The 22,719-nt window shown below is 42.3% G+C and overlaps 1 protein-coding gene across 1 annotated transcript; it reads left to right on the forward strand.

Moving 5' to 3' along the window:
* The first annotated feature begins 353 nt into the window (after positions 1–353).
* LOC147618905 (uncharacterized) lies at positions 354–17,627 on the forward strand. The gene is made up of 4 exons (XM_086774007.1): positions 354–533; positions 2,112–2,238; positions 16,212–16,427; positions 16,560–17,627. Exons 1-4 carry the CDS (start codon positions 487–489, stop codon positions 17,430–17,432), a joined length of 1,263 nt encoding a protein of 420 aa, XP_086630133.1. The 5' UTR covers positions 354–486; the 3' UTR covers positions 17,433–17,627.
* Positions 17,628–22,719: the final 5,092 nt, after the last annotated feature.

Below are 22,719 nucleotides of genomic sequence, written 5' to 3' on the forward strand. Positions count from 1 at the left end.
CTTCGGACCAGAGGAAGGTGCGGATGGACGCATCTGTATAATGCCTTTTTTTTTTGTGTCGGAGGAGGAGCACACGCTCTCTTTCACTTGGAGTGGGGTGGGGCGGAATTAGACCCACATCCTCGGATGAGAAGGACGCTGCCGTAACCACCCTGGGAGGAAAAGGGTGGCACCGGAACCACCCTCCGACGCGACCTTCACTAGAACCACCCTCGGATGCCACCTTAACCACCTAGCTATTGTCCCACACCCAATGCCTTCTTGAAACACTCAATGCCTTCTTTTCCAAAAGGCAGGTTTTTTACGTCGGACAATTCAAAATTGTACTGAAGTAGTTTTGTAGACACTGACTCCCCAAATGATAAGAACGAGTGTAAACTGATAAACCGAATGCTGAGCTCTAAAGTCAAGCATCGTGTCCCTATTCTATAACTGTTAGAAAAATTTTGCTGCATTGATTGGATCAGACATCAAACAAGGGCAGTTATGACTCGATCTGTGCTTGTTCTCAACTCTGGAAGCTCCTCTCTCAAGTAAATCCACCTTCTTTACCTTACCTGTCATTCAGTGGAAGTCTTTTGCTAGGGTTTTTTTGGTTCTGTATGGAGGCTAAGAGTTTTCTAGGGTTTTCCGTTGTATGTGGAAGCTGTTTTAGGGTTTCTGATCTGCGTGCAAGGGAGCTTTTTTGCGTCGTGCAAGTTTTTCCTAGGGTTCGAGGGAAATTGGCTTGTCTGTTTCGTTTGGCCATGGATTTGTCTCTTATTTTTCTGTAAATAGGATTTTTCACTTTGTATGAACCGACCATTCCTTTTCTAGGGTTTCAATTGCAACTAGCCGATTAAGCTCAAAAAGATAGAAAAACTCTAACCCTACGAAAAAAATGGAAAAAACCGCTGCAGGCCCTCTTTAGGGTATTCAGTGCAAGAAAGCATGAATTATACATTTTTCTTTAGGTTTTTAGTGCAACTGGCTTCTCCAGTTTGAGGCCAGGGAGTCCTGAGTTTAGGGTTTTCCGCCACCTTAGTGAGGTCTCATTTCGGTTTTTTCCAAGAAAAGGTCCTTCATTAGCATAAAAGAGAACATCTGCAAAAGCAAACCACAAAACAGCTCTCATATGGAGCAACGGGTACATTGTGCAGACACACCTTTCTTTCATTTCCAATACGGATTTTTTAGGAAGAGAATGTTTTTCCCCCATGGCCATCAGCATGCAGCATGCAAATATAAAGAGATTGTGCATACTTTTTCTTTGGAGAGAGTAGTATATTTATTTTAGTGATAGGCAACATTGCATCCAGCTGCTGCAACTAGTGAGGTTTGAATTTGGTAACTTGCCTGGAGATTCAAACCCCTTACCTACTGGCTACATGGCAGGGTACAGAAAGTGGGTAATTTCTATCAATACATGTTATACGAGATCACATTCATAGTTGCCAGACATTCAGAAATGCTGCAAGAAAATGTGTTTCATAAGCGCTTCATTTGTTCGTAAAAATATGGAAATCTCTTACAGGCTTCATAGGGTTTCAAGCCTAGATTATGCCATACAGAAAAACTCAGCACGCTTTCAGCGATTCACACCTTGATTAGCACACTTGGTCACTATTTTGGTATTGGGAAGTGAGCAGGAGCCGGGAGCAGCATGCAGCAGCTCATGCAGTATGCTAGGCACATGTAGGTGCAGAGTAAGTACAGGTGCATTTTTTATTAAAAAAATCACAAAAAATGTGTCTCAAATGTATATGATACAGAGTTCTACACCCACTATTGGGCACTGATGACGTTAGTGGGGATGTCGTAGTATCTAGTCCATACTATGCATAATGGAGTTGATAGTTATATAGTCTTGTGGGTTGACTACCATGAGTATATAACATGCACGTTCCTAAAAGGTGAATTTGGGCATGTTCTTGGATTCATCTAGGTATATATGTATATAACTTGATTGCTTTGCCCTTTAGTGCTAACCCTTAGCATAGCCGAGTCTGCTTTATACTTCCAAGGAAGCGATGGAATTTAATATGGTAACCCGTGTGTAAAGTTTCAATTGCTAGGCCTGATGAATTGTGTATGTCCTGTCGCTGCTGATGGCTTGAATTTTTGTGGTACAGATATGCTCTTTACAATATCAAACAAACGGCTATTTGCATATCCAAGGGGGTTATTGAAGGCATTGGCACACCAAAATGCTCTATCTCCCATAAAAACTTCCAAGTTGGGCAGAATGTCAAGATGCAGGTGGGTTTTCTCCAGTTTAAATCCTACTTAGTTAAGAGAGAACAGTTGTGATTATAATTAATGGTTGATATGAAAGAAAATCTTGGATGTTCTTGTATGAAAGCCATACCTTGTTACAGACTTTTGGTGGTACTATTTTACTGAGTTTTCACCGAGAGTGTTTGTGTTTGACACCTGTAAGTGACTGCAGTTACTTTTTTTGTAGCTGTTGGGTGGACTTACGGTGTTTAAACACCACTAAATGATGAATGCACAGTGAGGTTGATGGATTGGGGAGTACTCCCTGTCCAAGCTCTGACAGCCTCCGCCGATCATTGGATTTGTTAGAACTAGAAGCCTGGAGAGTGGGGGCTAGCATATAAATAATACCTTTAGTAATGAGTGTGACTAGGATAGATAAGGTTGAGTGATGAAAGGGATGAGGTCAATGTGTGATGTAAGCAATGATTTGGAGTTGAGCCTTTGTGGCTACATATGTTGTACTTGGTGTCACTTAACTGTGAGATTCTCATGACTAGATTTGGTGTCTTTAAAGTTCATTGTCTTGCCTTCCTTGCATAATGCACTTATTAATTAGTTGATCATTTACAATGGATTCTAGCACTTGTTTTGATCCTCCCTAGCTCCCATGCTTTTAACATGGTAGTAGAGCCCCTAGGGGTAGCTCTAAGCTAGAGAATTTGGGGTAGGATTAGTGTTCAACATCTTTTCCCCTCGTGTTCCTAGATTAGGTAGATCTAGGCATGGGAACTACTTTTCCTCTCCTCCACATTGCCCCCATTGCTTGCTAAAGGAAGATGGAGTGAGATTTGTCAAGTGCTCAACTACAAAAAGCAAGTCATCAATAGACAACAATCTGTCTTTAGCTATTTTCAACTCAACAGGTGGGCTTCGTGTAGTAGATCTAGCTTGAAGATCTGTGAGCAGAGGCTGAGAGCAAGCAGGCTATTCAATATCAGTAAAATGAATAGAAGCTTGTTGAGGAGCATACCTTGGTTGCAGGAAACGTGGGTTGGAGGCATTTCCCTGTTTCTTGGCGGGTGTGCACGCTTCCCACCTTGTAAATGTGAGGGAAACGGTGTTTTTTTCGAAGGTCCGCCCCCCCTTAAAAAATCCTACCTTACCTTAAAAAAACAGCCAAAAATTGACCATGTGGCAGCGATTTTTTTTTTTGGGGGGGGGGGGGACTCAGCTATGTTTTTTTGCTTTGTAGCGCACCTGCACTCGTGCACTCTCCCGTGCGCACCTGCACGCCTATAGGTTCATGCAGGAAGAGAAGATTGGTTCAACAAACCTAACCAAACCTCTCTTGTGCTTGTGCTTGCATTGTGCCCCGAGAACTGTGCTTTTCTCATCTTGCAGGTGACCCCTTGACCTCAAAAACTCTCTCACTACCTGATGCTATTCGAAAAAGAGCCCTAAATTGCAAATGCATTGAGCTTGTGCTGGTTGCACTGCACCAAGACTCTTGAGTCTAAGCGAAAAAACCCACCTCAAACAAGAAGAGCCCTTGCATTTAGGTGACTCCAACAATGTTTTCCTCACCTAGGCTTTGTGGTTTCGGATTCAGAGGGGGTTGGTTACAGGTTTCCGAAGGCCTTGAGTGGTCTTCAGCAGGTTTCCAGGACTTGGCATCCCACCGTAACAGGTGTTGATCCTTGTGAGCAGTATGATGCCTCTCTGACTCGGAAAGCAGAATGGTTCATTGATTTGATTGATGTATACCAGATTGGACGGGAGCTTCCTGATGAGGCTGTTGAGCTCATGGTTGCAGATGACTCTTTGGGAGGCAGGATTGCGTATCTTGTGGCTTCTGCAACGTGCGAAGGATCTTGGACTCTTTTACATAGGAGGGGGGATTGATGGATGGAGTCCGACTCCAAGGTTGGAGTGACTCAGATTGGGGAGGAGATCCAGACATGAGGAGATCTACTTCAGGTGACAGTTTTACCCTCGGCTCAGGAGCAGTAAGAGATAGCTATCTCTTGCCTTGTCAACAGAGGCAAAGTACCGGGCTGCTTGTGGTGCTGCTTGCGAGGTGGTGAGGTTGCAGAGGTTACTTGGCAAGATTGGGTTTCCATTGGTGGAATCCTTGGTCATCCAGAGGCACTTTGTTCGTGAAAAGATCGTTGCTGATGACATCTTGCTAGAGTTCTGTTTGACGGAGGACAGTGCGGTGGATCTCTTCACGAAGTCGCTATCTCAGGCGTTGCTCCGGCAGCACTCCAGCTCCTTGGAGTTAGTTTCACAGCCAGGAGCTGAGAGGGGGTGTTAAAAGTCATCTCCTGTCTATACATATACACCAGGGCCTCTGTTGTGGGTGTGCCCGCCCTTATTAGGTGTTTTCTCATTTTTTTCCACTTTCCATATTTTTTTTCCATTTTTCTCTATTTTTCTATGGCTTGGGTGGTTGCCCTGTGGTGGCAGGAGGACCTTGTTGTTGGCCGATTGCATCAGTGTACATTCTAGAGGTGGCCGCCTGTTTTGGACAGGTCGTGGACCTTTTTTTATGCAGGCCGACTGCTGTGTGTAGTCGTGGGCTCTTTTGGTCTCTTGTCGGCTATCCTTCATGCAGGCCGACTGCCTTCTTGGGGCCATATAAAATGGCCCCATTGCCCCATGCCTTTTGTATCTTTATTTTCGGGATTCTTGTGTATATACAGAGTTCATACACAGCCACTCTCTTGTCTGCATTTTTTTCTCCTTCTGCTCCCAGTTCAGTTTGTTGCAGGCTGGCGTTTGTCTTCTACGTGGGCCTCTGTTCAGCGTGGAGTCCTGCACGTGTTTGCTCTCACTTCTGTGTCTCATATTGCGTTGCATATTCCGACATCAGGGCCATGCCAACAGTGGAATGTATTGGAGGAGGATGCTTTAGAAGCATGTATTGAGGATCTACTTGATGATGAAATTGTGGAATCTATGTGATTGTATCATGCCATTGATATGTCACCTATGTATTTGTCACTCATGTATTTGTCTCTCAATGGTGCTTGCTTGCAATTGAAATTGCATGTTGTTTTTATGCTTGCTTGACCAATGTGTAGTTTCGGACTCCCGCCCGCGAACCGTGCGTGTGAAACTATTTGCTGACATGGTTATGTGGCATGTGACAGGTGGTAAGTATTGGTCATAAACCTAGCCTTAGGAGTTAGCACTAATTTATAAGTGAGTGTGTACACACTTCATTAAGTTTTGGGTGACCAAAACTCACTTGTAAATTATGACCAGCCCGGTGTTCACACACATTGCTGTCCTGAGGTGGACATAATCCAATGTCCACTGCTCAGACCTTATCCCCTTTGTACAAAGGGAGTAATCAGCCATGTGTCCACTCTAGCTTGCTCCACAAAACACTGGACAACTCACCACCTCACTCTTCCTTCTCTCTCTTGAGAGGGGCGCCTCCTTCATGAGGGCTGTTGGGCTGGATTTTCTGCACTTTTTCTCCTTCCCAACTCCATTTCCAAGTTTACTAAGGTGTTTCTCAAGCTTCCAAGAGTGTTTCCGGATGCTAATCACTCTCCTACACACTCCCAATGATTGAAATTCAGCAAAATAGTTCTCTTTATTGCTGTAATTTTTGGTTTTTTTGCTGAAAACCCTAATTTCAGTCCTCCTTTCTGAAGTTGAACCATAGGGGAAGCTTTCCCAAGGTTCCCTTCATCCTCTTGAAGACTTTTGTCGAGAAGAAAGGTGACAAATCGAAGATCTCAACACTCCAAGGACTTCCATCGCGAAGACTTCCGTTGTCATCGACTCTACTTGCTATTGGTAAGCTTTTATGCTTAAATATGGGAGCAAGTAGCAGGAGGGAGGAACCGAATTACAAGATCATATACCCTGTGTAGTGTTCTCTTGTCCTACGTGCTCTCTTGGAGATTGTTGCTACCATGTGTTGGTGGAACAATAGAGAGCAGATGGTAGGGAACATGGGCGCTTGAGAGGGTAATGTGGATTGCAAGTCTTTAACGACAACCACTTGTTTGCAATACTGTATTCATATGCATTGGTATGGAAATCTGGTCAGAAATGCCTATGACACTATGTACTTGATTCTCCCAAGATCAATATACTTTATTTTAGGGAGGGGCCGACCGTTCCGGCTCATTGTGTGTCTCTTGTCAATCCAGCAATTTACTTCTTGTATTTGAGCAAGTGTCCATAAAATCTTAGTATATTTAAGTGTATTGATTAGCATTGTGTTCAACCAAGTTTCATTGGTATCAGAGCATACGGTTCTCTTTCACTTCTATCGTAAGAGACGATCACTGTGAACACTAGCTATCTCTACACTTAGAACATTATGGATAGCTATACAATGAATGTTGGAGATGCTAACACAAGAGGCAGGGACAATGAAATGCATGCTTCCAATGCTTTATAGGATGAGTAAACTCATGTGGTGCACAATAGGGAACATGAATATGTGGGACAGCCGTTTGTGGCAAAGAGAAGATGTAGGAAGAAGAGTCCATAGTCTTGAGGGCTGAACTTACTCGTATGCAGGCTCTTCTCCATGCACAACAAGAAGAATTAAACTTCTACCGCCACGAGGATCCATTGGTACATAACCGTTTGAAGGCCAAGAAAGCTGAATCTTATATGGATCATGCAATGGCAATGATTGCTCAAGAGTTGCACATGCAACCGAGGGATGCAGCACGTGCATACTTGGCTCGTACCGAGGATGCCTATGCAGAAAAGGCAACCATCCCACATGTCTTGGAATCCCCACAGGTGCCCGAACAAGAACTTATGTCTAAGAGGATGGATCTCCATGCTATGGGAGAGGAACAATTAGTGACTTCATGCCATGCAGGAATACCTTATGTAGCCCGTGAAGGATACAATGTTTATGGCAGTGGTCAAAATTTATGTCAAATGCCATTGCCGGTTGAAAATGTGCATGCACAACACATGCAACATGGGCTGCAATTTTCTGTTGGTGTAGGTATTCTGCGTATCTCTCATGCCACTCATGCTCTCGAGTGTGCTCGTGAGGGAGAAGCTATGGCTGAAAATGTATCAATGCATGTTGAGGTGCCAGCCATGCCTCATGCTTACAGGGCACATGTATCTATGCTTTATGCATCATCTTTTGGTCCTAAAATGATGCCAGTCAGGGGCTGTCCCAATTGGCAAACATGGGGGAAAACATGTTGAGATGTAGGCACATGCATCGAAGTCTCGTGACTTTAAAGTCGGAGACAAATCTGTGAAGTTTGACACATATCATGGGGAAGATGATGCATCAAAGACACTTGCTTTTATTGCCCAATTTGATATTACTTTCAGTGATGAGAATTTCACTCAGAAATCCATGATCCGGGATGTAAGCATGTTCATGAAAGGCACTGCTGCCCATTGGTGGCTCACGGAGAAGCTCTCACTGAATCCTGTTAGATCATGGGAAGGGTTCAAGGAGAGGTTCTATGCTCAATTCTTGCCTCCCAATGCATTGAATGAGATAACAATGAAGTGGGATTGGGTGTAGCAAAATGAGGGGGAATCGATAAATGCATATGTACAAAAGTTTTGGAAAGTGCTTTTGGAGGTGTCTCCATTTATGCATGTCACCGAGGCAGAAAGGAAGCGAAGGTTTCAATCGGGATTGCAACCTGTGTACAAAGCGGGACTACAAATGTATCCTGGTCATACCTTACACCAATTAATCGCAGCCGCCACCGCCACCGCCACCGAGCAATTGAAACTCAAATTGAGTCGATCCAATAAGGCTAAACCCTCATTTCAAGGCAAAGAGAGGGCTGTCCAAAATCTGCAAAATGATGGATAGCCACCTAAAAGGACTAAAACCAAGATAAAAATGGTCCAAAGGCTGAAAATAACACTACTAAGAAGCGTCCCTTCAAACTGAGAGACTATGGTCTCACTCCGGAGCAGAAAAAGCAATATATGAGCGAGGGGAAATGCTTTACTTGTGGTAGCACCGAGCATATTGCAAAGGCATGCCCAAACAAGAAGAAGCGTGATAATGCAAATGCATCAAAGCCTAATGTGCATGTGGTTCCGGATGTGTAGGACAACACTTCACATGATAGCAAAGACAGGATTGTATGTAAAGCTTGGGGACAGCTCAAGGATCAGCCCGCTTTGTTCATGTTTGATGATTGTGTATCTGAAAATTTCATATCCACACAGATGGCAACTACTTTGGGTATTGAATTGGAGAACATGGGTCCTCAAATTGAAGCAAGGACTGCCTTTGTTGGTAGAGAAGTGCAGGTCATGCCTATTTTTGGCAAGTTGTGCATACACATTGAAGGCTATGTAGATCATGAGGATTTTCTTGTGGCGCCTTTGAATGGCTGTGATGTATTGCTTGGAAAGCCTTGGCATACATGTATTGATCCGTGCAAGGCTTACAAGACCAACAGGATCACCTTCATGCATAAAGGCCGAGAGCATGTAATTGATGCCGGTGAAGAGGGCGATACCATTTCCCTTGTATCTCATGTACAAATTAAGAAAGTAATGAAAAAGAGTGTTTTTGCGTACTTGATTTTTGTACGAGATCATGTTGAGGAAAATAATGTACATGTAAGGCTGAAATTTTTGCAAGAGCACAATGATTGTTTTGCTGATGAGTTACCAAATTACTCCGCCATGCATATTGAGGGCGACGTCCCAAATTAGGAGTCCCGTTCCAAAAAGATGTTATACACACACTTGGGTGTTCGTACAAGGTCCGCGCAAGGACCAAAGGACGATCGCCCTAGTGTATGGTCCACACAGACCGCCACGTGGACGCCCATGCTGCCTCTGATCCGGAAAGTACATGCGTACCATAGCTTTTGTCCATGCATAGGCACCATTCCTTTCCCCAGGCCCATGCAAGCCACAGGTCGGTGTACTTTCACCGTACACTATCCTTTGCTCTCCCTTTCCTTGAACCCATACTCGTACCAGCATCTATATAAACTCCCGAGCACCTTGTGGTCGAGACACCCCAACACCCTACTCTACCCGTACTTGTCATTCTGCTAGCGCCCGTACCTGGTAGTCTGTGCGGTATTGTACCGTACTGTACCCGACAACCTTCCAGCAAGCCATTTTTGCCTATCTCCAAGGAAGCCCTCTACAGAATATTTATTGCCTCCTCTCACCCTTGAGGGTAGAGTGTCCTTAGCTGCTCTCCTCTCCCCCCTCCCCCCCCCCCTCGTGTGAATAGACTTAAGAGAGGACTCACTCTCCTCTTCCTCTAGCTGCAATCTTCTCCTTCCTAATCCAGTTTAAGGACATCTTTTTCCTCCCTCTCTCCATTAGCAGTGACTTTAGTAAGGGATTTTAGCTTGTTAGAGATGATTCACACCTAGAGGTTTTCTGCTCATAACTTGAGTAATCGAGCTTTAAATTGAGATCCGATTGAAGCGTTCGATTCGTGATGCCGCGGACTACAAGAAGGCGGGCAGAATGGCTCCTTCACGAAAGCGCAAAATATCGCCCCGAGAGATGCGCACATCGAGTCTCGAGAGGTTGCTCTAGATGTTGCTCCATCTCTCCCCTTGGGAGTTCCACAAAGAAATAATGACCAGGTTAGTTTGGTTATCGTTTAAAAGAAGTTATTTATTTATTTATTAATCTTTAATGTTAACTTTAAAGACATTAAGAAAGAGGTGCTATTTTTCTTTATACCAAAATTCCTTGTGAAATTATTGTTATCTCAAGGAAAGTGATGAAATCTGTCATACTCTAAAATTCAGTTTGTAAAGTGTTATCTTGATTGAGTTAAGAAGTACATATATATCTTCTTCAGGTCTCAACACTAATCCCGTTTTCGTGCTTGCGTAGCTAGGTGGCGACGTTAGTGAGGCTCAGAGTCGACCCAGGTTATCCGTCATACCATTGGGAGGATAAGATTTCGCCAATGGAGGCGAATATTGTAATGCTACCTCGTTCTGCGGGCCCAGGCTAGTGCGGGAAATAAGCCCTCCTTAGCGCGTAGACATCCCTCTGAGGAGCGAGAGGATCAAGCGATGGAGCTTGAGAGGGTGACAAGTCGGCTTGAGTCCTCGTGAGTTGCCGATGATGAGGTGTATGGTTCCGTAGGGATTGCTCTGTCTTTAGAGGCTGGAAGACCGAACTCTAGATCATCGGTAGAATAAAGTAAAGAGTTTGGATTTGGCTATGAATAATTTTGAACATTGTATGTATTTTTTTTAAATACTTTGTTTGTAAACATTGTGTATCATTGATAAAGACTGTTTAAACGAACCATGTGTAAGGCTTTTAATTAAGGAATTTGCTTATTTATGTCAAACAGTGTGGTAGGATTAATTAGAAAATAAATTGACGCATGAGTTGGGTGGAAAGTGGGAGGATGGAATGCTCTGACGGCAACATCCTATGGATGGGTGGACCTGATTAGTCGGGTAACTTTTCAATAAATTAAATAAAGCGCTATGTTAGATAAATAAATCCGTGGGCAACCCTACTCTAGAGGACTAGGTCAGCGATTGTGCTTTGCATCATAGATAAGGAAAAAAGCATTGTTTTTTAGAAGTCAAGAATAGAGGTTGCGTGAGTTAAAGTCGATCACTCTATGAGTGGTTTGATTTTAGAAATCCTTTAAAAAGACCATGCTTTCCTTGCGAGATAGAACTAGGTCATATCTACTAATCATATCCTTGTATCTTACATGGTTAAGGCGTCGATGAGTAGGAAACTACCCCAAGTTAGACTTAGTAGACTATCTTAAAGGTTTCCCCTATTTAGGAAGCGGGGGACCTTACAATGTAAGCTCCAAAGACAACGCTTGCCCACTTGCTTTAGCTGTTGTTTCATGATCCGGAGATATACCCAATTCCCTTCCTTAAAGTTGACATCTCTCTTGGATTTGTTGCATGGCAGTATGATTTGCGAACGTTGAAGGCCAATTGATTATATATTTCTGCTTGGCCATCTGTTTGAGGATGGAATGCATTGGACTGTTGTAACTTAGTTCCAAAGTTGTCAAACAATGCTCTCCAAAAATGGGAGGTGAATTTCGGATTCCTGTCTGATGTGATTGTCCGTGGCAAACTGTTGGAGTATGCACAGGTGGAAGCGTAGACAACACAAGAGAGAGAAGAGGGAGCAAAGGAGAGAGAGCTTGTGGACAAGATCACCTTTTATAATAGCAAGAAGGTTTACAATGGCAATAGTCAACAAGTAGTGTTGAACTGTGCTTGGAATGAACTACATCAAGTGAATATGAGAAGACTCCTTTTATAGTGCATATGTGAATTGGCCGTTGCCTCTAGAAACAAGCCTACTGCCCACGACCTACTAAAAATAGGAGAAAATGATAAAAGCCCATAAAATAGACAAACCCCATAAATACACTGAGATGCATAATTCTAAACAACCCCCCCCCCTCCCCCCCCTCCCTCCCTCCCCCCTTGTAGCTCATAGTGTGTAAGAGTCTGAAGAAGATAAGCTGATGAAGATGCAACCATGGACCTTGAGTACTGTAGATACCGGAATCACCTCGGAGAGAGCACTTGCCAACCTGTTTTCTTGAAACAAAATGCCACCATGAACTGCAAGGAACTTTGCTTGGCTCCGAATTCCCACACAAGTGTGCAGTGAACTCCAAGAATAACATGATGAGCTGCTGGACACACCGCGCCCATAATCCCCAACAATAGATTGGGAACACATCACGTCCCAAAAGCCTCGAACAATGAACTCGGAATAGATCCAGTCCATAATCTCTGCTACACCAAAGATGACCATGTCCTACCAGATTTTTAATGCTTGGAACTCTGACTCACGGTTCCCATGCACCAACAAATGGAGTTGCTACTAGCTCCCTCTTTTGCCCACAAGCCTTCTCTAGTTGGAAGCACATGGGAGAAAGTGCATGTATACTAGAGAAGTACACCATCTTGGTCTTCCCAAGACAGAAGCGCCCTGGGAGCCCTAAATGAATTGTTAGAAGTATCTGTATCACTGTCCTGTGCCGTGTCTTTACCCTTTTTTTGAGATAAGGACTTGCCCTTGGTCTTGTCCTTCTTCTTGGACAAGCTATCCTTAGACAGATGTCCTCTCTTCCCACATGAGAAGCAATGATTACGACCTTTCTTCTGAGCTGAAGTGTGTGCCTAATTTGAACTGTTAAGAGACACCTTGATCTTACCTTGAGAAACGAGGACGGACTCTTCTTCCAAGAGAAAGTTAAGGTTATCAAAATCCAACTATGTGGTTGTGACCTGGCACCTCAAAGCTTGAGAAACCACATCATACTCCGAGGGAAGCTTGGTGAGGATAAGTGTAGCCAACTGAGCAGAGGACAAAGCAACACCTGTTGCCAGTAATTAACTGGTAATGGATAACTTTGGCCTTCATGAGAAATGATTGCATAGAACTGCCAGCTGGAAATAACAAACCATAGAGTTGCCCTTGCAAAGTAACTGCCCTCATCAACGAATCTTGAGCAAAGAGATCCCCAACTTGGACATACTTGATGAGCACTGGTAAGAGTTTGAACGGCCGGTGAGACCTGCTTTGTAATGGTCCGCACAAGCATTGAATGCGCCTTTGAATCATGATTCTCCCAGTCTTGTAATTCCGCAAGGAATTCATCCTCTTGATTTTGGGTCCACCTCCTCGAGTTCTTAGGACGCTCGAGCTTCTTCTCATTGCCCTGAACAATCTCCCCATAAACCCTTATGGATGAACTAGATCCGCATATTCAGCTTCCAATGGGTATAGTTGGTTCCGTCCAACTTGTCATCCTTGTTTGTACAGGAGGGAGCCATATCCACAGCAACAAAGTACACAAATCTCAGCACTCCAAGACTCCTCTCAAATACTTTCCAACAAAGTGAGGCACCATGACCTCTCAAATTTGAGAGAGAAAGATGCTGGACAGCAGCAAAACAGTCCACCAAAACTCACCGGAAACACCCAACCTGAGGGAGGTGCTACATGTGAACAGGGCTTAACCAAGGGCACTTTTTCCCATGTGGTTTTTCCCCTTGGATATGACACTCTATCCAGATAACTTTTGTACTTGGATATTATATGGATGTGACTCACATGCAAGGGTTGACTTGCATTTGTGATCACCATACACTTGTCTCTTTCTCTCTCCCCCTCTCACTTTGTGTGAGCTTCCTGTTTTTGTAACTAACCCTAATTTGCAGGAAACCCTACTAATGTGCAAGAAACCCTACTGTGTGTGAGTCCCAACATTTGGTATCAGAGCTATAGTGCCCTTCCGGCCCTTTTGTGCGTCCATTCGTCGATATGGGACTCGTTATGTCCGTTGCTGTTCAACTCCGTTCGTCCGCAGTGTTCCGACACTCTGCTTGCCTTCTGTGCACCGCCCTGTCGGCCAGGCTCCATCCATTTGCACCACCGCATGTGGCGGCACTAGTGCAAAGTGCTCCGCTTGGCCAACCGCCGGTGCTATCACCACAGCGAGTGGCCCCCGCACTCCGCCACACCTATGGCTTATGTGGCATCTGATGGAATTTGCCATTTTTGGGGGTCCCTTGTTCCAATAGCTGCTTGCCGTTGCCGTCGTCGACCCTTTTGTTTGTCGGCCGTTTAGCTCCGATCTGACTGCTGGTCGCCCTCGCTACCGTCTGTTGGCCGTTCATGCCAGCTCCGACCTCAACGCCACATCTCCTACACCCCGCCGTCACCATCTCCAGTCAACTGCTGCTCTCCAGCGATGCCGTCTCCAGCCTCCACTAACGTCACCTAGCCTGCAACTCGTTGCCATTGGCGGCCATTGGCGTATCCAGCCATACTACCGTCGTCGTTTGTTCACTTGCATCTCGTTGTCAACGTCAATGTCACCAGCCGACCAAACCGTCTGCAGTCCCGTCAATGGCCCCGGGCAATACCCTGCTACTCTGCAATCCCGTCAGTGGCCCCCCGGCAATACCTTGTTGCTGTGAACAATAGCAGATCTCCCAAATGTGAAGTTGGCTTCCTCACTTGTTCTGTGTACCCCCTGCACTCGATGGCTCCCACTCCCTCTCAACGAGAGTGAAATGCAAGTATAAAGTTATAAAACATACAAGTTACAGTTTGCTCAATTTGTAGGTACATAAATTTTGGGCTTTTTTGATATTAGAGCAATTCGATGCACATTAAGAGAAATGTTGTGTGAAGAATTTGGGGATTTTCCAATTTGATGCAAAATTGGCAAATTCGAACATGTTGCGTTGCTTGGAATTTGGGGGTTTTTCAAATTGAGGTCAAAATTAGTCAATTGAGCCTCTTCAGTTGCAGAAATTTGGGCTTTTGTGAAAATTGGGCAATTAACTGGACATTTAAGTAATTGCAGTGCATAAAAATTGGGGCTTTTCAGGTTGGAGCATGTAATAGGAGATTATAGCAGTGATTTGTCACATATGTATACACATTAAGTGTACTTGGACAGTTTGGTGCAGGTTTATACTTGCTTGAGGTTGCAGGCAAAAGTTTGCACATGACATTTGGTTGCCTAGCAGTGCACATTGGTGCTTGGTTTGCTTGCAGGTGTATTTTGTCTACATGGCTCAAAATGCAACGGATGTATTTGGTGTGCTCACCCAGGAGGACAAGTTGGATGGATCAAACTACTCCCTATGGAGTTTCATGATCTGTAACTTGTTGGTAGCCAAAGGGCTTTGGGGCATCGTGTGTGGTGACGAGATGTGCCCACTTACCATACAACCAGCAACGCCTCAAAGGGGAGGTGCTCAAAAAGCTCCTGAAGCAGAACCTGCTCCCACACAAGAGCAGAAGAGATGGGACTCCAGGGATGCACATACCATATTCTTGATAGCCCTTTCAGTGAAAAGGTCTATTATTCCATACATTCGGTCCTGCAAGACATCGAAGCTTGCATGGGACACTTTGGAAGCAATGTATCAAGTACGCAACGAGGCAAGAGTTGCCTACTTAAAGAGGCAATTGGATCTTTTTTCTATGGATGAGGGTGATTCCATGTCAGATCACCTCACCAAAGTGAAAGATTTGCAGGAACAATTGCTGAACATTGATGAGGTTATCCTAGACAGACAGCTGGTCTCACCAACGCTCTAAATTCTTTACCACCCTCCTATTTGGGCTTTCACACCTCTCTTAACCTCTCTATGAGAGGAGGTGCTAATCCCGTCACTTTTAAAGAGCTGGTGGGTTTACTCTTGTAGGAAGAGCAAACAAGAGAAAACCTATCTAGCAACCATGGTGGAGACAAGGCATTTAGCCAAGGATAAGGATAAAGCAAAGAGCTTTAAGCATGGGGGACACAAGTCTAGTAAGGTTGGTCATGGACAGCCCTCTTCTGGTGGTGAAAAATTTGACAAAGGGGATGCAAATAAGCCTAAAAGAAGGGCAAATGTTACTACTGCCATAAGCCTGGCCACTACATCAAGGAATGTAGAAAGCGGATTGCAAAAGAGAAGAAGAAAGATGCACAGCAAACTCTTCTGACGACAAAGCAGAGCAATCGGCTACTCTTCCAACAAGCGCCTAGCAAAAAGGGTATTCATATGAATAAAACTTGAACCCGGTCCAAAAGCACTTTAATAACTTGGTCAGGTCACATTACAATTAGCTGTGGTCTCCAAATACAATTTTTGATAACCTCCCACCTTCCTTCACCATTTGTTTATTCCTTACCTCGTGTGGTTTATCACGTATTACTTTTGAATAATCAATTCATTGTTCACATGTTACATCTTAAAAACCTTGATGTATTGCTTTTATTTCATAAACTAATTAGAAGCTTTCTTACTAATAGCTATCATATTGGAGAACAATCTAGAATGATATGCAAATAGATTGATGCTAGTTAGGTGTGGGGTGAGACATTGCTGGGAGTAGTTTACGGTTTTTAATATGATTTGCTGACCTTAAAAGAATTAAAGTTTTACCATTCTAGATTGTGCGAAAGAACAATCTAGAATGTATTATCTTCTAACCATAAAAAGACTAATGTTACTCAGGGTAAAGGGTGAGAAACACTGCAGGGAAGTGCTGTTGTTGATCATTCAACTGGTCTGAAGAGAGTGCTGGAATTACTTCATCTGGACAAGAGCCATGCAGACAGTGTATGTGCTGTTGGTCACAGGGTTGTACATGGAGGAGAGCAGCTGACAAAGCCTGTTCTGGTCACGAATGATGTTAAGAGAGCAATTGAAAGGGCTATTCCCCTTGCCCCTCTTCATAATCCTCCAAACCTTGAGGTACATGGGAGTTTCTGATTTACTTGAGCCCTTTCATTTACTTGTTTTATATTGCATAGAAAGTAAAGGTGCACTTTGTATACATGTGGTAATGCATGCTCCCTTACGCTGTGAAGCATGGTTTTCATGCAGGGTATTCGAGTTGCAGAGCAGCTGTTTGCATGTCCTCAAGTGGCTGTGTTTGATACAGCATTCCATTCAACAATCCCTCCTCATGCTTACTTGTATGCACTTCCATACAGCTACTATGAAGAACTTGGCTTACGGAGATATGGATTCCATGGAACAAGTTATGAGTATCTTGTTGTTCAAGTAGCTGAACACCTTGGGAAGCCAAAGGAGGAGCTGAATATCATTGCTTGCCATCTTGGGGCTGGGGCCAGCATGGCAGCAATAAGAAATGGGAAGTGTATTGACACTACAATGGGTGTCACCCCTTTGGAGGGTTTGGTGATGGCAACAAGATCTGGTGACATTGACCCAGCCATCTATGAGATTTTGGAGGCCTCCAAGAGTCTGACATTAAGTCAGATAAGCAACATTCTAAACAAAGAAAGTGGATTATATGGACTTTGTGGAGAAAAAGACATGAGGACTGTGATAGAACTGTCAGAGGCCGGTAGTGAAAAGCACAAACTAGCACTGCAGGTTTATGTGCACCGTATTCGCAAGTACCTTGGAGCCTATTATCTGAATCTTGGTGGCAAAGTTGATGTTGTGATATTCAGTGCTGGCATCGGGGAAAAGTCCTCGAGCGTGCGAGAAATGGTCTGTTCTGATCTTGAAATGCTGGGTTTGAGTGTTGACCAGAGCAAGAACCAAGCTGAAGGGAGAAGCCTGCGGGAGATACAGGCGGAGAATTCCAGGATTAAGGTGATCATAGTGCCAACAGATGAAGAGCTTTGCATTGCTCAACAAACTATGAAAGTCGTGCAAGAGTCTGCATCAATCGGTGATGAAGGGAGCGGGCAGGTATCTTCTCCTAACAAGGAGTCTAGCTCCTAAGATGCTTCTCTCTATGAATGTGCTTCAGAAAGTGTCTGAGCCAAAATCCGAGTGTTGTGTGATGCCTCTATCCTCTTGTTATCTTGTCCAAAGCCTTTGTGAGACCACAATAATTTCATCAAGTATACGAATGTACTCCGTGACTTGAGAAACAAGTTTTTCATAAAATGCTTGAATGAATTTCTATGTTTTCTTTATGGATCTGAGTTCCTCACAGATTTTCATCCTGGACCTTCATAGCTGCAAGTCATAAGATTCTTTGCTAGCCACTATTTAGGGTCTCAAAAATGGCTTATGGTAGGTACAGCAAGGGTTTATTATTAGCCATTTCTGGTGTTTGAGCAGAGCGATGTAGTTGAGTTGGGCTTGGAGAAAATGTGCATGTTTTGTCAAGGTGATGTCCCTATTTGGTCTCTTAAGTGATATATTTTACTTGTTTACATTGCCTGTTTTTTTTTCTGGCTGTTGATATGATTTTTGGACATTTAAGAAAAGCAATATTTATGTACGATGGAAAGTACTTAAGTTTGAAGTTAAATCACCTGCAAATGTATATCCAATGCATGAACTAACAAATGTTTGATTCAGGTCTGTTCCCTCAATCTGTGAGCAGAATTTGTGAACCTGCATGTCATTTTTGTAAGCTTTTCTAGGTCGGTATAACATATTGACATATACATTATGAAAAGCAAATTCAAAAGTTTTCTTCCAAAAAAAATGTCTTGGGAAGATGATGGGACTGCTTGATTCCTCGTTAAAAAGCATTTAATATGAGTAAGAGTTGACTTGAAATAAAAACCACATCATGCTTCGAATGCTATTAATTTGATTCATGATGAGGTAAATGCTTAACATAGTTGGCAGTGGTCTTAACAGTCCGATCATTTCTATCAAGGACTTATAACCTCCCAATGCATATATTTTTCTTATAAGTATGAAAGCAGGCAATGCCACACTAGACTAACCACGAGGCCATACGATGACAAGCATAGGCATTGTTCTTGCCATAACAAACTCTACACACAAGAATCATGGCTAAGAATAGTGTGCAAATGCAAAATACTGACATAATGATTTTTAATGTAGAGCTCAGCATTTTTGGAATCTTGAAAGCATAACTATAAGACCTCCACTGCCATCAATTAATAGACATGGGTGTTTCTACTCTAGCTAGTGAAGTCATTGCTCATTCCCACCTCCTCCTTATCTTTCACTTTGCTCAAAACCTTTAACATTGTAAATATGGCAACCATAACACTTGGTGTGGTGATGGGAAGCACCTTAGGACCATAAACTTGATGAGATTTCACATATTATGACCTAGAAAGAATCTTGGATACTTGAGAAACACTCTAGCAAGCATGGATATGGAGTTACTGCATTGGAGACATCATCATGGCAAGCTGTCCAATTTTCATTCCCTCAAAAAAAGGCCTGTGTAAGTAATTTTTTCCCACCTGTCATGAGGCACCGATGGGGTGCCATCAGTGAGGTCCAAACACTGGACTTATTACACTCCTTAATATCCTTGCCACAACGCTACAAGCTATTCAAGTCAAACAATTCAATGTTATAAGCCTCATCAACACTACACTTCATTCCTCTAATAGCACTTGATTCCACAATTCATAATTACTAATAAAATGGAAACACCCATCAATATAAGGCAAGATATACATGGAAAACACACCAATCTAGAAATAACAAATAGTTCGTTTGCTTCAAGAGTCACAGTTCCTTGAGGTGCCTGCATCATGGAAAATAAAGGGAGCAAAAAATGGCATAAAGGCAAAACACTCGAAAGTGTGCTGATGCATGTATGACCCATCAAGGTTGGTAAATCAATATAGGAGCCAATTTTAATATCACAATGTATGCCCTAAAATGTGCCTAAATCACTATTATGATGTATTAATCACTGAGGTAAGGCTAGATTGTAGATAGATTATATTATCTAAGTGAAGGGCTAGGTGTGAAGTGTCCTACACTAAGTCTCTCTTGTATATATAAATCAAGTTCTCTACATTTTGGTGTGACTTTTGGTTGTGTTTTATCTAAGCCATTGTCTTTCTTGTTCCTCCATATCGGTTCATTACTCCTTGGTTATGGATTCACCTTGTGCAGTTAGTGTGCATACAAACGTATTCCAGAATTTACATATAGATTTTTATTACTCCTTGGTTATGGATTCACATTGTGCAATAAGTGATACAAACAAATTTGAGAATTTATATCTAGAAGTTTATTTAATATGGTGGTGGGGCACCTATTGTTACCCTCATGATACACTAGCATAGACTTTCATTGTGTGCAAACATGCTTACATGAATTTTTAAAAAATGATGACATGTGTACATCCAAATCTCAACACAAGGAAAGGTAGTCACTATGTAGAAAAAGAAAAATACATCACTAAGCATTTTCTCACAAACGGGTTACAAGTCATACCTGACAAGGCTAATGCATTATTTTAAATAAAGGTCTGCTTTTTTATGAATGTCCATGGCTAAAACATGCATGCTGGACCACAAGAGTTGTCCTGTACAATTCATTTTTGCATTATATAGGTCAAGTCTAAGCATGATTGGATAGTAAACAGGGTTATATTTTTAATATAATTGTGTCAATGAGATGCTCTTACATTCTCCATGCACTAAAACAAGAGTGTAAATCCATGTTCTTTATTGAAAAACCCTTTACATTTATAATCCTTCTAAATATGCATTTGACATGCATAATTGATGCGTTTGTGAATCCATGTTCTTTATTGAAAAACCCTTCATATTTATAATCCTTCTAAATATGCATTTGACATGCATGATTGATGCATTTGTCAATGTACTATAGATTGCTGAGGATCAATCCCCCATGGGACTAGCATATAATGACAAGTGCAATCCATACTAATTTGAGTCTTTTCCATTGTTTGCCCTTAGAATATCCATGTTTGATATTGATCTAATTTTAATCAAATCAAATAACAAAGGGTGGTCAATAATAATAATCATATCTGAAGTTACTAGCACATCTTTTTTTATATGTAAAATCATCTTACCATAGCTCCCATTAATTACACGAAGCAGGAGACATTCAATTGCCAAATGGACATTGCATTGAAGGACAAAAGCCTTCTTAGCATATGTATATTTCTGCGTGGGTGGAAGCTTGTCACTTGTGAGGACTCCTTTTCCATTGGTATATAGAATCAGAAGCTAAACTGCAAGAGCATCCACCAAAGCTCAGGAGGAAGAGCGACCACGGTGGGAGACGGTTGGGGGAGAGGCATGAAATGGGAAGATCTTCAGAAAATAGTCATTGGTGGGTGCTTGTTTTGGAAATGGGCTTGTTTGGGCAGCCCTGTATATGGCAAAAAGCTCAGGAAGACCCAACAATTGCAAGAAAGAAGAAGGGACCATCAGAAGGTCTACAATGGGACGCACAGAACCCACCAACACAATGGCTTCAATTGTTGGAGTGCTGTGTTCCCCATGTGGGCAAGTAAAAACCCTTATAAAGGGGTTTGGAGGGAGAGCGTTACATATGCATGACTCATGGGCTTCTTCTCTCTTCCCCATGTAATAATCAAATTACACCCTCACCATTAAGTAACTCCCATTTGAGCATAGTCCTTGGTTTACATGTGTATGACGCATGACCTTCTTCCCTCTTCCCCGTGTAATTTGTACACTCTCACCATGCATGTATTTGAATCCATTGCACAAGGTCCAAGATAACAAACATCACTAGCCATGGAGGCAGTTGAGCATAGTCCTTGGTATTTGAATCCATTGCACAAGGTCAAGGATAACAAACATCAATAGCCATGGAGGCAGTGTGTTCACCATGGGGGCAAGTAAACCCCTTTGTACCCTTACAAAGGGGTTTACTTGCCCATGTAATTTGTACACTCTCACCATGCAAGTAACTCCCATTTGAGCATCTTCCTTGGTTTGCATAGGAATCCATGGCTAGTGATGTTTGTTATCCTCTACCTTGTGCATTGGATTCAAATACCAAATCAATTATTTTCCATCTTTGCCTAGCCATAAGAATTATATACTTATTCAGGATTATATATGATTGGAACATAACTCTCAACTTCTTTGATTTAAGTTATTATAAATGCCTTCCTTTATTGGAACAAAGACATATCCTAAGTTCAAATTCAATCATTTGAAGGACCCTCGCACGTAGAAAAAAAAATTCAAAGTAATAGTCACCTTGACATATGAATGAGGAGCTTACATTTCTAATCTTTGGTAAAAGTTTTGAATCACATTCAAAGTCTACCTATCTCAACTACAATAATAATTTGAGAATCACCCCCTTGACAAGACTTAATCATGTTCAACCATTAATGTAGAAACAACTAACATTGCCATGTTACTCTCCCAAGGGTCACTCTCATATGTGAATCCAACAGGTGTAAAGCTTAACATATGCTAAACCAAAGTCATCAATCCAAAACATTAAAAATTTTATGACCCTAAAATCGTTATCCATAACCTATTTGGACCCCAATCCATACATTAGTAGAGGATGATATTCTCTAGCTACTTTATCTTAATAATCACACGATTATTGAAACATCTCTAAACTACATAAACTACACCCCCTTCATTCCAATACTAGACTTCATCTCATACAACTAAGAAAATGGAGATAAGCCATTTCCTTAGTAGTTATCATGATTATTGGTAAATATCTTTAAACTATATCCCCTTCATTCCAATGCTAGACTTTAGCTCATAGAACTAAGACAATGGAGAGAAGCCACATGCCATTATGTGGATTCCCACCATTTTTTTCTAATTAGATGTAGACATGATGGAAATTATGTGGCTTGGGAGTTGGTAGGTGAAAGAAATATTCTCATTTTTGGAAGGGAGAATCGTAGGTTTAAAGGAAAACTAGGAGAAAAGGATCTTTGAAGTATCATATTTGTTAAAAAAGGGCCATGCAATTATAGTGGAAAATATCAAGATATAGTTTATTAAAAATTATATAATATTTATTATAATATTATTAATATATAATATAAAAAGAAGATATGCTTGACATAATATATCATTGTCACCATGCTCCAAGAGGGGCTCATATTCCTGGTCCTCATCTTCACCATCCAATAGCTTGTTACAAGCTATACAGATATCAATCAAAGTAGTTGAAGCTACTATGTTGCATGCTCCTACAAATATCTATTGAAAAGCGGTCTCAATGATTGTGTGAGATTGGTTTACGAGAATACCTTGACCCATTGGGTAAGTCTTTACTAATTTTAAGTCTA

The sequence above is a fragment of the Cibotium barometz genome, chromosome 34 (assembly GCF_041138505.1).
Source record: "Cibotium barometz isolate CiBa-2024 chromosome 34, ASM4113850v1, whole genome shotgun sequence".
Taxonomy (NCBI): domain Eukaryota; kingdom Viridiplantae; phylum Streptophyta; class Polypodiopsida; order Cyatheales; family Cibotiaceae; genus Cibotium; species Cibotium barometz.

Bases quoted from the DNA above. Each gene is read 5' to 3' on its own strand.
- LOC147618905 (XM_086774007.1), top strand. From the start codon at position 487: ATGACTCGATCTGTGCTTGTTCTCAACTCTGGAAGCTCCTCTCTCAA. The intron at 534-2,111 runs GTAAATCCACCT...TTTGTGGTACAG, and splicing joins TCTGGAAGCTCCTCTCTCAA to ATATGCTCTTTACAATATCA. The intron at 16,428-16,559 runs GTACATGGGAGT...GTTTTCATGCAG, and splicing joins ATAATCCTCCAAACCTTGAG to GGTATTCGAGTTGCAGAGCA.